We start from the raw sequence: 14560 nt of genomic DNA, 5'->3' as shown, positions 1-14560 counted from the left end.
TATTTGTTGTTTACAACAAAGATAAATTCAAATTAAATTCTGATGTCTATAACATGAATACTAGACAAAAATATAACTTCCACCTACCCTCATCAACTTTATCAGTATATCAAAAAGGAGTCTACTTTACTGGCATAAAAGTGTTCAACAATCTGCCACAAAGTATTAAAAACTTGGGCAATGATACTAAAAAGTTTAAATCAGAGTTAAAGAATTATCTACATGCTCATTCCTTCTACTCTTTAGATGAATACTTCAATGTAAATAATATTAATTTTTAAGCTTAAATTTCTTGTACTTATGTATGTAACCTTTTGCTTGTTCTGTATCCAAAGGTATTAACCTGCTTAGGATTTATAGAATGTAAATAAATTCAATTCAATTCAATAACCCTATGGGCCTCCAAAACCTGTTACAGGGATACCTTTACTTACTTTACTTTACATATGGACTTAACCTTCATAGAAAGATATTGAATAAAATTTTACATGTAGCTGACAATGATGATGTCCTTGATAATTAGTGCAGTCAGTTTCATCACCCTTCTTGTTAACTGGCACACTAACAGACTCCTTTCAGTGCTCAGGCAATTTTTGCTTACTACAAATAGAATAAATGTGTTAATCGATCTCACACAGTAATGTTTCACCTCCCGCTTGAATCAGTTCTGGCAGAATTTGATCATTAGCCAGCAATTTATACTTTTCAACTTTGTAATATCAATTTCAACCTTAAATGGACTAGAATCATGTACTAACAGCCTAGCAAAATTAACCCTATGTACATTCACTAGCTAAGAGAAGTAACTCTTCCACCTGCTCAACATGTTGTGAGAATCTGCAGGCATATCACCATTCTCACACTTTACTAAGTTACTTCTAGGTTAGGCTGAGCCATAGCTCAAGCGGTTAGTCGATGGCTTCCCACCGTGGCGTCCCGGGTTCGATCCCGAATCTGGTCAAGTGGAATTTGTGGTGGACAAAGTGGCGCTGGGACAGGTTTTCTCCAAGTACTTCGGTTTCCCCTGCCAATCTTCATTCCACCAATTGCTCCACAATCACCCTCACCTATCATCTGGGGCTGGTACAATAGGCCAGAAGTGGCTGCAGTACAAGGGACTTAGTCCCACCCCACTAACAATAAAGAAAAATAATACTTCTAGGTTGGTGACCCTTTTTAAATTCACTTTTTCCTCTATACCAGCGTCTAATGCTCTTGTTCTTACTATGAGTTGCAAGCTCATTAATTTTTGTCTTTCAGATATTCCCCCCTTTTATTCCTGAAAAGAATTACATGGTTTAGATAATCACCGTTTATTTTCCCTTGACCTTGTAACTATCCCAATTCGGCATGTTTCCTTCCCTCCTTTTAGACATGTGAAAAACAGTGAACTTCAACAACAGCAACCTGGATAGGTTTGCTTCTCTGTAGTTTCCACTTTCTATGAACTTGTTTTTAGTAAATCTGATCAACTGGCTGGATCATACATATCTTTTTCAATTTCAACAAAAAGAGCACTGGTCTTGGCTGAAGAACCCTATGTTTCAGGCACTGTGTTTCCATCTTCCTCACCATTGTAACAATCCACATTTCAACATTTTCCTTTGTAGTCATAACACTTTCATTGAATGTACAAGGTGGTTCAAATATGATGGGGACTGATTTGTCTAAACAAGCCGTACTGCGCAGCAGCTGTGCGACCTTGAGAGAGTGAAGCCACAACCTCCACCCTCCCTCCCATTAGGGTTAGAACCTGTTCAGTCCTGTCTAGGAGTTGCTAGAGTGATTAGTGAACAGAAGGTACTGCGGAGCGTGGAACAATGAATTGTGATCAAATTCCTCGTAGGAGAAAACATCCCGTCCACTGAAATTCACCACAGACTCCAACAACAGTATGGGGAAGAGTGTCTCTCACGGACCCATGTGTTTGAGTGGTGTAAGTGCTTCAGAGAGGGCAGAGCGCGCGTGGAGAATGAACCGCATGATTGTCGGCCGCGAACATCCGTCACCAAGCCAAACACTGATCATGCAGACACCCTTATTCGTGAGAATAGGCTCATCACTCTCAAGGAACTTAGAACAATGCTATCCATCAGTGTTGGTAGTGTAGAAGACATCCAGAAATACCATCTGCACTATCGCAAGGCGAATGCACGGTGGGTACCACGCACTTTGACGGACGTGAACAAAATGGTGCGCAAGCAAGTCGCCAGTTGTTTCCTACAGCAGTTTGAATGCGAAGGTGATGCATTTTTTAAGTCTATAGTGACCACCGATGAAACGAGGGTGCACTACTTCATTCCCAAATCCCAGCGGTCATCACGCGAGTGGCGGCATACCAGTTTTCCCAAACCCAAGAAAGCGCGGAGGAGCCGTTCGGCAGGAAAAGTGATGGCAACGCTCTTCTGGGACTGGCAGGGGGTTATCCATGTAGACTTTCTGACAGATGCCAGAACAGTCAATGCAGCTTATTACTCAGACCTCCTGGCAACAGACGTGAAGGAAAAGATCCGATCCAAGCGGAAGATACGTGAAAAGCGGGTAGCCCTCCTTCAAGACAATGCACACCCCCATACGGCCAAAACAACAATGGAAACCCTCCGGAAACTGAAATAGAACCTTCTGACGCATCCGCCGTACAGTCCCAATTTGGCTCCAAGTGATTTCTACCTGTTCGGAAGGCTCAAATCAGACCTGCAAGGCATGCGGTTTGTGGACGATGCCGTCATCCAGACTGTTGGGGAGTGGATACGCCTCCAACCACAAGTCTTTTGAAAAGGGCATCAGGATGTTTCCAGAACGTTGGAAAAAATGTGTTGACTCCGGAGGGGAGTATGTTGAAGACTGGTTTGTGCAAGTAAGTATTTGGCAATTTTGTTTTTTTTTTAATCAGTCCCGGTCATATTTGAACCACCTTGTATATAGGGTCAGTGCTGTTAGGCAGACAGAAATCCATACAGCTGAGCCGTTAATACCTGATCCTAGCCCTTTTGAGGTTCAAAGTCAAATTGCAAAATTGAAACGGTATAAATCGCCAGGTAGTGATCAAATTCCGACAGAACTTATTCAAGCAGGAAGCGAAATATTACGTTCTAAGATCCACAATATAATTACTTCTATTTGGCACAAGGACAAATTGCCTGATCAGTGGAAGGATTCTATTATTGTACCAGTTTACAATAAGGGTGATAAAACTGACTGTAGTAATCATCGGGGGATATCTCTGCTATCAACTTCATATAAAATTTTGTCCAATATTCTTCTCTCAATGTTAAGTCCATATAGAGATGATATTATTGGGGATCATCAGTGTGGGCTTCGAAGTAACAGAACAGATATTTTGCATACGTCAGATATTGGAGAAAAAATGATGAGACAGTACATCAGCTATTCATAGACTTCAAGAAAGTCTATGATTCAGTTAGGAGGGAAGTATTGTACAATATTGTGATAAAGTTTGGAATACCCAAGAAACTAGTTAGGTTCATTAAAATGTGTTTAAACGAAACGTATAGCAAAGTCCGTGTAAGTAAACATTTGTCTGATAAATTTCATATCTAGAATTGTCTAAGGCAAGGAGATGCTTTATCGCCACTTCTTTTCAACTTTGCTTTAGAATATGCCATTAGGAAGGTCCAGGGATACCAGGTGGGACTGAAATTAAATGGAACACATCAGCTGTTGGTCTACGCCGATGATGTGAATCTACTGGGTGATAATGTAGATACCATAAAGAAAAACACAAACTTTAACTGGCAAGTAAAGAGGTTGGTCAAGAAGTAAACACTGAGAAAACTAATTATATGTTACTGTCTTGTCACCACAATGCAGGGCAAATAATGACAGGAAACAGATGTTTTGAAAATGTGGCACAGTTCAGATATTTGGGAACAACGATAACAGATCAAAACCTGATTCAGGAGGAAATTAAGAGAAGACTGAACTCGGTTAATGCTTGCTACCATTCAGTCCAGAACCTTTTGTCTTCTCCTCTGCTGTCCAACAACATAAAAATTAGAATATACAAAACTATAATTTTGCTTGTGGTTCTGTATGGGTGTGAAACTTGCTCTATGACATTAAGGGAGGAACACAGACTGAGGGTGTTCGAGAACAGGGTGTTGAGGAGAATATTTGGACCGAACAGAGATGAAGTGACAGGAGGTTGGAGGAAGCTGCATAATTAGGAGCTTCATAACTTGTACTCTTCTCCAAGTATAATTAGAATGATCAAGTCAAGGAGGGTGAGGTGGGCAGGTCATGCAGCACGAATGGGGGAAACGAGGAATGCACATAGGATATTGGTGGGAAAGCCAGAAAGAAAGCGACCACAGGGAAGACCAAGGCGTAGGTGTGTGGACAATATTAGAATGGATCTTAGAGAGATCGAATGGGATGGTATGGATTGGATAGTTCTGGCTCAGGATAGGGACAAATGGATGGTTTTGTGAACACAGTATTGAACCTTCGAGTTCCATAAAACTCTGGGAAATTCTTGAGAAGCTGCTGAATTGGCGGCTCCTCCAGAAGGGCTCAGCTCCATGAGTAAGTAAGTAAGCATTTTTTTATTGCTAGTGGGGTGGGACTAAGTCCCTTGTACTGTGGCCACTTCTGGACTATTGTACCAGCCCCAGATGATAGGTGAGGGTGATTCTGGAGCAATTGGTGGAATGAAGACTGGCAGGGGAAACCGAAGTACTCGAAGAAAATCTGTCCCTGCGCCACTTAGTCCACCACAAATCCCACCTGACCATACCCAGGATCGACCCCAGGCCGCCGCGGTGGGAAGTAAGCGACTAACCGCTTGAGCTATGGCGCAGCCAAGTAAGTAAGTAACTATGCCATAGCGCTTCCACTTTTCCACAGAACCATTCAACGTTTAAATAATTTCTTCTTTATAATCATCTCTTCTGTTCTTTCCCATTTCCGAGCCATACCTTCGCCATTTATCTCTGATTCTCTTTTATGGTTGCCATCAGTCATTAACAATTCGCATCCTTTAGTTGAACACAGTGTCACAGTTTAACTACTTCACACTACTTCTTGACATGCACCATCATGCAGAGTCTGCAAGCAGCTGCTGCACACCCACACAAATTAATTCCTTGAATTACTGGCATTTATTTAAGTTTTTGCCTATTATTAATTACTGATCCTTTAGAAAACTGTATCAGCATAGATTAGACAAATGTTATGCAATAAAAATTCAAGAAACAAATTAAATCAAAGTAGGAAACATGATCAAAATATAAAATAATAATGTATTTAAACCCTGAAGTATAATTAAATTAACTTAACTGTAGTGTATAGTCTCTTACATGTGGTAGAAACAAGCCCTATTAACATCTAACAGAACATTTCTGTTTATGAGCTTATTTTCTGAGATAAGTTCCTGTTCTTGCCTATTTCATTCACAACAATGTTATGTCTTCCTTTTATAGTGTCAAGTGGTGACTACTGCTTGTCAAAGCAAAACTAATTAGAATGTATTAACAGTAAACAGTGACAAAACAGCAATAGCTGGGCTTGTAGAAAAGATTTCAATTTGACATAAACTGGCTTATAATTTGAATTCAAACAACTAATTTATGATTTTGCTACTCTCAATGCTAGGACGGTGCACAAGAAGTATAGCATATTTGTGATATCACTGTACAGGACCCTCCATGGCTGCAGCAATTGCCTTATCCTTGTGATGGGTCTTTTTATCTCGGCAATTGAAAATTCCAATATAAAATACTCTGGAAACAGTCTTTCAATGATGTCTGAACTGAAAATTTTCATGCCTAAAGAATATAACCAAAACAAGACCACTCTAACCACTGGTCAGTGACACCTTAACAGTGGCTGTGCCTCTTCGCTTAGTACTGCTAACGCAATATGCATGGGGAAACATGAAATGCCACACAACTTTTCACTGGAGAAATCAATGGAAGAGAAACACACAACCAAGAGAGCAGCACGCCCAATGGGGTACAGAGCGGTTGCAATACAAAAGATCGGAAGAACACACATCCTATAACACCAAAATTAATAATAACAACAACAATGTACTTTAGGAGTATTATATGACAAAGTGCACAGTGCAGTGGATTCTTTAAAAATGTGTTGCCTGTAGATGACCCTGTGTGGCTGAAACAGGTAGGGCATAAACACAGAAAGTATATATACTATATTTTAAGGACTTTTTAAACATTTTAACGAATATTTTTGTGAATTAAATGTGGATTAGCGTCATCTAAATCTATACTGATATGTTGCATTATAGACAGAAGAAGACTACAAGGAAAGAGAAAATATAGGTATAGAGGAAAGGACAATGATGTAATGGATCTTTGAGAAATAGGCTGGAAGATAAAATATTGACTGACATGACACTGGATGAGTTCAATGGCAGGTGTACGTGTATGTGAACACAATGATGAACTATAAGGTTGAAGACACTATTTTCTGGGATGTGATGCCTGCATTCTAGTAGATGTTCACCAACGTTCTGAAGGAAAGTACTCTCTCAATCTTCACGGTCAAAGCATAAGGAGCCTGCTGCTTACCACTTGCTTCTTTGCTTACTTTCTGGCCCTGAAGATGGAAGTAGAGTAAGCTTCTTGAATAAACTCAACAACCATCAGTTGTGGTTATCATGCACGATGAAGCTGCTCTGTGTCAACTCACCATGGGTCTCTTCCATTCGATGGGTCGGGGCGGAGTCTTGCTGAAATATATTGATGAGTCCTCTGCGGGAAATTCGGGGTCCTCGAAGAGTGTCCCTTCCTCCAGGCATTGGTCACGAATTTTAAAAAAGTCCTGCACCTGTCCTCGAGCCCTCAGCCCTGAGCCCTTTTCTCCAAGCTGAAACAAGAGACAAGGTTTCGTACTACTAACGACACTAGAATTATAAAGCGTCAAGAGGATGATGGTGACTACATATGGTAAATATTGCAGCGTGTAGAGCCGTTACTGCGTAACAGCCTCGAAACAAACAATGAAATAGCATTCTGCTAGGAACGAGATTTTCAATAAGCACTGCTAGGAACGAGATTTTCAATAAGCACTGCTAGGAACGAGATTTTCAATAAGCAAGTATACGCAGCTGTTTGGGTAACGCCTTCGCAAACAAACAAGTTCCCACGAAACACTGGAGTACAACAATGAATGATGTTTTAAACGCGGTCCGTACCGATATGTTATAACCGAGACAAGTTCAGATGTTAAAAATAATTGCTAGTGGGGTGGGACTACGTCCCTTGTACTGCGGCCACTTCTGGCCTATTGTACCAGCCCCAGATGATAAATGAGGGTGATTGTGGAGCAATTGGTGGAATGAAGATTGGCATGGGAATCCGAAGTACTCGGAGAAAACCTGCCCCAGCTCCACTTTGTCCACCACAAATCCCACTTCACCAGACCCGGGATCGAAACTAAGTTCAAATGTTAGTCAGTTGTAAAAGTCAATTGTAACGGAGAGTGTGAAGTAAAGAGTTAGTCGGTGCAGTTTGAAGCTGAAGAATCTCCACTGTTAGAAGCCGTTACCAGGGAACAACTACTTGAGAATGTACCTGACTAAGAACATTAGTCTGTGTGTCCTAGTGATTTGTAAAGTGTGATGATCAGCTATGGCACTATAATTAAGTGTTCGCACGAGTCGTGTGTTAAAAGTGGTCAGTAAATCCAATCTCCAATCCAAAACCCCGTCGAGAGTCACTGTAACACGTGCAATATAAAGAAAGTAACCGTGACATGTTTGCTAGGCAATATCCGGGGACGTGAACGTGGCATATTTCATAGCCATTATCTCGACATTCGCCGGGAATGACTCTGGAATGCCACTCTGAAACCAGACCACTTCCCCGACTGCCTGTCTGTTTCCAGTCTAGGGTGTGGCTGCACGTAACGTGCGTGCTAACTAGAATCTAAGTTCGTGATCTGTTCGTAACAGGTCCACACGAAGTAAAACGACATGCTCGCAAACAGCTCGTCGATAGTTGGTCTGCTGCAGTTAGCAGAAATTTGCACTTTTGTTTAGATATTAAGCCTTCGCATGGGTCCTTCCGTAGTGTACCAAAATGATACATATTTTCCGCTCTACTTCGTAGGGTGACACCTTCAACGCTACTGATATTCGTTTAAACGTATCTTGTTTGTTTTGTCTTGTAGTTTTCATTTCTTGGGGTCCCACAAGTTCGCGTATTGACCACACTGTTGAATCAAGCTGACCACCTCTGTGGTCTAGTGGTCAGAAGTCCTGCCTACAGATGTCAAGGTCCCGGGTACAATTCCCGGCACTACCAAATTTTCTGAGAAATAGTGGGTCCGGAACGGGGTCTCTTCAGCCTCGTGGGGATCCGTTGCGCTGACCACGCGACACCCTCTGTTCGCAAAAGTTGACACTAATTTCGCCGACAAACCGCAATCGTTCGGTCGGTATAGTTCACTTGCAGACTAAAGGCCACGGAGTTTTTTACTTTAGCTGAATCAAGATCACGACATCGTCCTCAAATCACTTCAAGTTTTTGGCCTACTTTCCTAAAATAAAGAACCAATCTTTACAAAACTTTGTATGGATACCTTGTGAACTGTTCCCATCTCAGCAGCGGCGTACTTCATAAACCTGCGCCCTCAGTCTGTCTGCCTGTATTTGTATCCCTCCTATCGCTGTTAATCCTACATGAAATAAGAAAACGGAAGGCTAATTGGATTGGTCATGTTTTACGCAGAAACTGCCTTCTAAAAGAAGCTATCGAAAGAAAGATAGATGGGCGGATAGAAGTGACAAGAAGACGAGGAAGAAGACGTAAGAAGATGCTGGATGACCTTGGGGACAGAAGAGGATACTGTCATTTGAAGGAGAAAGCTCTAGATCGCATTAAGTGGAGGAATTGTTTTGAAAGAGACTGTGGACCTGTCGTCTTCACAGATTACTGATGATGATGATGATCGCTGTTATGCAAAGGCTCGGTAAAGTGTATCTCTCCTTTCATTGCTAGGTAATGGATCGGTAAACACGTTCCCGCGGCAACGAATGTACCCAACAACAGAATTGTTGGACGCGTCTTTACCTTTGAGGTCGATATCTTATTGATGGAGATTTTGTGTGTTCTATGCATCAACCTGTCGTTGTTAGGTAACAACTAGGTACAAACTTTTCCTACGCTGCTGCACTGCGTCAAGGCAATGAACACAAACAACCAAATGCTCTGCAGACAGAGGAGAAAAGCATCCGGAACCCCGTCCAGCAGTATCTACCACAACAGGAATTTCAGAAAATAGGTATCAGTACATGCTCCCAACTCGTGTAACACTAACTCTGTAGTCACTATAGTGCATCAGATCATGACACAGCTCAGTGGAGCTGTGTCAAAAGAAGACAGAGTAACTGTCATTATAAAAATTGTACTGTGACATGTTGCGCAACGGAGAACCCCCCCCACCAGCAGTGACGCGGCGGGTGAGTCAGCGCTCCCCTCCCCCCTCCGCACGGTAACGTAACGCGCAACGCGCGGTGACGTAACAGGATTACGTGGCACTCATTATGCAACAGGTAAGCACTGCGGCTATATAAGGGAACTGCACAGCAGCCTGCGAGTTGAGTGGTAATGTGGCCATCGCCGAAGACAGTTCCGAGTTAGTTCCGAGCAAGCCTACGAGCGAGTGTGTTATCAACAGTTCTCCAGTCAGCCGACAACAGTTGGAGTATAGCAGCGTTGCGGAAAGAAGAACCGGACGTGTGTAATTGTGTAATTGGGAGTGTGTGTGATACAGTGATACACAGCTCCCCTACTGTAAACATGTACTCTACTGAAGACAGAGTGAGCTGATTTGCGAATAGGGTTATAAATCGTGAAACCCCGCAACAGTGTTAACAGATTAATGCGATTAGGGTTATAAAGTGTGAAACCCCGCAATATTGTTGTAATTAACTGTAGCCGTGATTTGTAGGTTGTTGAATAAACCAATTAACGATCCGAACGGCGTCTTCAGTAACGAAACACTAACACTGGTGTCAGAAGTGGGATTTGGACTTACACACGTGACCGACGAGATTCGAACTCAAGACACGTGACAATTTGGTGTCAGAATTTTTACGAGCTTAAATACGCCTCAGATAATTTTACTGCTACAGAATGGAGATGCAGCAGATGATGGAACTTCTGCTGAAGGAAATCAGAGCTGGCCAAGAAAAAACAAATATGATCCTGAAAGAGGCAGAAGCCAATAGAAAAGCCGACATGGAAAAAATGGAGGCCGATAGGAAGAGAGACAAAGAAGATTTAATGGCAAAATTAGACGCCTACCAAGAAAAGGCGGCGGCCGATAGAAAGGCCGACAAGGAAGAGATGAAGGCCGAAATGCGATCTATGCCGTCAGAGTTGGATGAGACACTCCAACATAAAATTGAAGCAATCAGAACAAGGATGGTAGGACAAGAAGAGGTCCCTGTAGACGACGTCGCAGTGATACCGGTCAGTGAACCTGAATATGAACNGAGACAGCAAATACAACGCAGAAATGAAGTGAAGGACCTAGGCGGCGGACAGCCGCGATATGTGAAGGAAGCAGAACTGAGAAAAACTGCAAGACTGCAGATCGCCAAGCGAGTAGCCGGATTTTCTGTCGGATTACGACAAAACAAGGAATGGACCTTATGGAGGGGTTGACCCCCTCCAAAGCGGAAAAAGAAACAACGGATCGGGGAAGAACCGGTAATGTAGAAGTACCGACCTCCCAAGGAAGAGTGAAAGTGATGGATGAATGGGACACAACTGGATCTTCTGGCGAGCTGAAAGGAAACCGCTCCAGACGAGATGGTCTTAAGTAGGGAGCGGTTGTAACGGCCGGAGAACAGATGCTGCAAGAACAGCCTCCGAAGCAAAGGAACGGGGATGCACCGTTAGGCTATTCGGGACGAACAGCCTTAAGGAGGGAGCAGTGTGACATGTTGCGCAACGGAAACCCCCCACCAGCAGTGACGCGACGGGTGAGTCAGCGCTCCCCTCCCCCCCTCCGCACGGTAACGTAACGCGCAACGCGCGGTGACGTAACAGGATGACGTGGCACTAATTACGCAACAGGCAAGCACTGCGGCTATATAAGGGAACTGCACAGCAGCCTGCGAGTTGAGTGGTAATGTGGCCATCGCCGAAGACAGTTCCGAGTCAGTTCCGAGCAAGCCTACGAGCGAGTGTGTTATCAACAGTTCTCCAGTCAGCCGACTACAGTTGGAGTATAGCAGCCGTCGCGGAAAGCAGAACCGGACGGGTGTGTAATTGGGAGTGTGTGATACAGTGATACATAGCTCCCCTACTGTAAACGTGTAGACTACTGAACACAGAGTGGGCTGATTTGCGCATAGGGTTATAAATCGTGAAACCCCGCAACAGTGTAAACAGATTGATGCGATTAGGGTTATAAAGTGTGAAACCCCGCAACTGTGTTATAAATAATTGTAGCCGTTACTTGTAGGTTGTTGAATAAACCAATTAACGATCTCTACGGTGTATTCAGCAACCCAACACGTTACAGTACTTTATGCAACAAAATGGCTGCTCGAGTTCACAGACAGCTTAAAGTCATAGCATTTAATGTAAATGACATTTGGAGACAGCGCCATGAGCTCAGTAAACGGCTCCACGACTTACACATAGACGTGGCTCTTCTCTCAGAGACACATCTCAAACCTCATGAGAAGTTCTTTATTCCAAACTATCACTTCTATCGTACTGACCGCTTCCCAGGAAGAAAAGGCGCCACTGCCGTTGCAGTAAGAAAATGAATTCCCCACAACCACGTAGACCTGCCTCCGCTTGTTTCAACACAAGTGACAAGGGTTTGCATACTGATTTGTAATAGTGAAGTGCTACTTGCAGCAAATTCGCAGGCCACGCCTGGAATGATGCAGACATCACCGAGCTCTTAAGGTTTAGATATAAGTCAATACTGGCAGGAGATCTGAATGCTAAACATCCATTCTGGAACAGTGTACTTTCAAACCATTTAGGCGTGAAACTACTGAATTTACTGCACATAAACGACTTTGAAATTTCAGCACCTCAATGTTGCACACATTACATTCCTGCGGGAAATGGTGATGTGCTCGATATCGCTGCATATGTCATTGTCACGGACATTCTGGACTCAGATCACCTACCAATCGTTTCCCACTTGCTCTGTCATATTAGAACTAGGAATTCTCCGGACCCGGGAGACAAATTCACAGATTCGGAGCGGTTTCAAAGCTTCGAATTTCACCTGGAATCCAAATTAACTCGGAGGAAAAAGCCGATAAAGACGCCGGCAACTTTACTGCCTCTATAGCTTCGGCGTACAGGCTGTCGACAAGCAAAATTACACTCTCGGACCTAGTAAGGTCATACCTGATCTGGAAAGTTTCTTAAAACATAAGCAGAGATTAAGGAAACTGTGGCAAGTAACCCGGGATCCAGTTCGCATATTGACGACACTGTTGAATCAAGCTGACGACATCGTCCTCAAAATAACTTCAAATTTTTGGCTTACTTTCCTAAAATAAAGAACCAATCTTTACAAAACTTTGTATGGATACCTTGTGAACTGTTCCCATCTCAGCAGCGGCGTACTTCATAAACCTGTGCCCTCAGTCTGTCTGCCTGTATTTGTATCCCTCCTATCGCTGTTACGCAAAGGCTCGGTAAAATGTATCTCTCCTTTCATTGCTAGGTAATGGATCGGTAAAAACGTTCCCGCTGCAACGAATGTACCCAACAACAGAATTGTTGGACGTGTCAATTCGTTGAGTTCCCACAGCGACGAATTGAATACAAGCCGACCGTTGCGTAGGAATATTCGCAACAAAGTACTGTTTGTTGCGTAACAACGGATGAAACCAAACACTTCTACAAGGTGTTCTGTATTGAGTAAAGCTAGCATTCGTAAGCAACGGATTGTTCGTTGCGTACAACGGATGAATCGCCAGTCGTAAAGTAACTTTGACTTGACTTGACAAGTGATAAATTGTTTTTACCCCCTTGTGGAGGCGGGGTTGAATACCTCCACCGTGACCTGCGAGCCTTAGGAGGCGACGAGAAGGGAAGTCTGAAATCTGAGACAGTAAAATATGATCGCGAGTCCCAAGGGACTTGGACCCGAGAAAGACTGAGCTTGCAATGGCCAGCAGCATATACAAAAGGCAGACCCGTCCTCTCGCCAAAGACGGCGCCCCACAGAAACAAGACCGTAATTACCAAAAACAGTAATAAATATCTGGTCATGAGCCTCAGATGGGGCTCGACACCAAGACTTATTGACCGACCGTCATTCGCAACGTGACTTGTACTTGCACTTGGTCAAGTGCTAAACCCGTGTGGAGGCGGAGTCGAATATCTCCTCCGTGAACCTGCGAGTCATAGGAAGCGACGAAAAGGGAAGTCTCAAATGTGAGACATTAAAATACGGTCGGGGGTCCCATGGGACTCGGACCCGAGAAAGACTGCGCTGGCAAAGACCAGTGGCATGTACAAATGACAGACCTGTCCTTTCGTCAAAGCGGACGGCCCACAAAAAGTAAGACCGTAACTGACAAATAATGGTCAAGAGCCCCAGATGAGACTCGACACCAAGACGTAATGTTCTAGTATTCAGAGGTGACAGGAAAAGTTGCGCAGTGGATGGGCAGGTCCTTTCGTGAAAGTTGAGGGGTGTTATGATTAGTCACTCGTCTGCATTCAGTGCGAGCGGACGCCCCAAGAGCATTCTTCCTTGTACAGTCAAGTTAAAACGTTTTGACTCTTGGAGTCGTATTTGAGTGTATTATTCTCTTAATTACTGTACTAATACTTTATTTTACTGTTTATTTTTATTCGTTGATTTTCTTTTTTGTTTATTTATATTTGTACATTTTTCTATCTCCTTTAACATGCCACCTACACTAAGTAAATTGAGTGGAAAAATGTTGCATTCACAATCAAGAGAAATTGTTAGTAATGTATGTAAGTATACTAGCTGTACCCTGAGTGCAAACTCAGGATCTCTGCTATGATTTCACTCGGAATCTCTTATGATACTTGTGACCTCGTGATACTGAACAGTCTCCGGAGCTACACTCTCTTATTCATATAGCCAGCGGTCGGACGGGATAGGGAATACCTTATCGAAGAGTTAGTTTCATCTGTTGCTTAGTAGGGACATTCGCAGACGATACGGCCATCCTTACTAGCCACGCAGATCCTCAAACAGCCTCAACCACTACACAAAACTACTTAAATACTCTCCAACAGTGGCTAACAAAATGGAAAGTGAAAGTGAACGAGAATAAATCCGCACACATATCATTCACCCTCCGAAAAGAAATATGCCCAGCAGTCACAATAACAACATGCAGATACCGCAATATGCCCAGCAGTCACAGTAACAACATGCAGATACCGCAATATGCCCAGCAGTCACAGTAACAACATGCAGATACCGCAATATGCCCAGCAGTCACAATAACAACATGCAGATACCGCAAAAGCAAACAGTAAAATGTCTAGGCCTACACCTGGATGCTAAACTGACATGGAAACAACATCTCGCAAAAAAGAAAAAA

At 43.2% G+C, this 14560-nt stretch overlaps 1 protein-coding gene across 8 annotated transcripts in view; it reads right to left on the bottom strand.

The window, feature by feature from the left end:
- Positions 1-14560, bottom strand: part of LOC111874244 (calpain-A) — a 218810-nt gene that overhangs the window by 68996 nt on the left and 135254 nt on the right. For all 8 annotated transcript variants that reach the window (XM_023869579.2, XM_023869583.2, XM_023869584.2 and 5 more), the window contains one exon: positions 6673-6849. In XM_023869579.2, coding sequence (XP_023725347.1) covers positions 6673-6849 — 177 coding nt within the window. The remainder of the gene's footprint in view (positions 1-6672; positions 6850-14560) is intronic.

Source organism: Cryptotermes secundus, unplaced genomic scaffold (genome assembly GCF_002891405.2).
Source record: "Cryptotermes secundus unplaced genomic scaffold, Csec_1.0 scaffold1171, whole genome shotgun sequence".
Taxonomy (NCBI): Eukaryota; Metazoa; Arthropoda; class Insecta; order Blattodea; family Kalotermitidae; genus Cryptotermes; species Cryptotermes secundus.
This window is presented reverse-complemented; position numbering and strand designations above follow the sequence as displayed.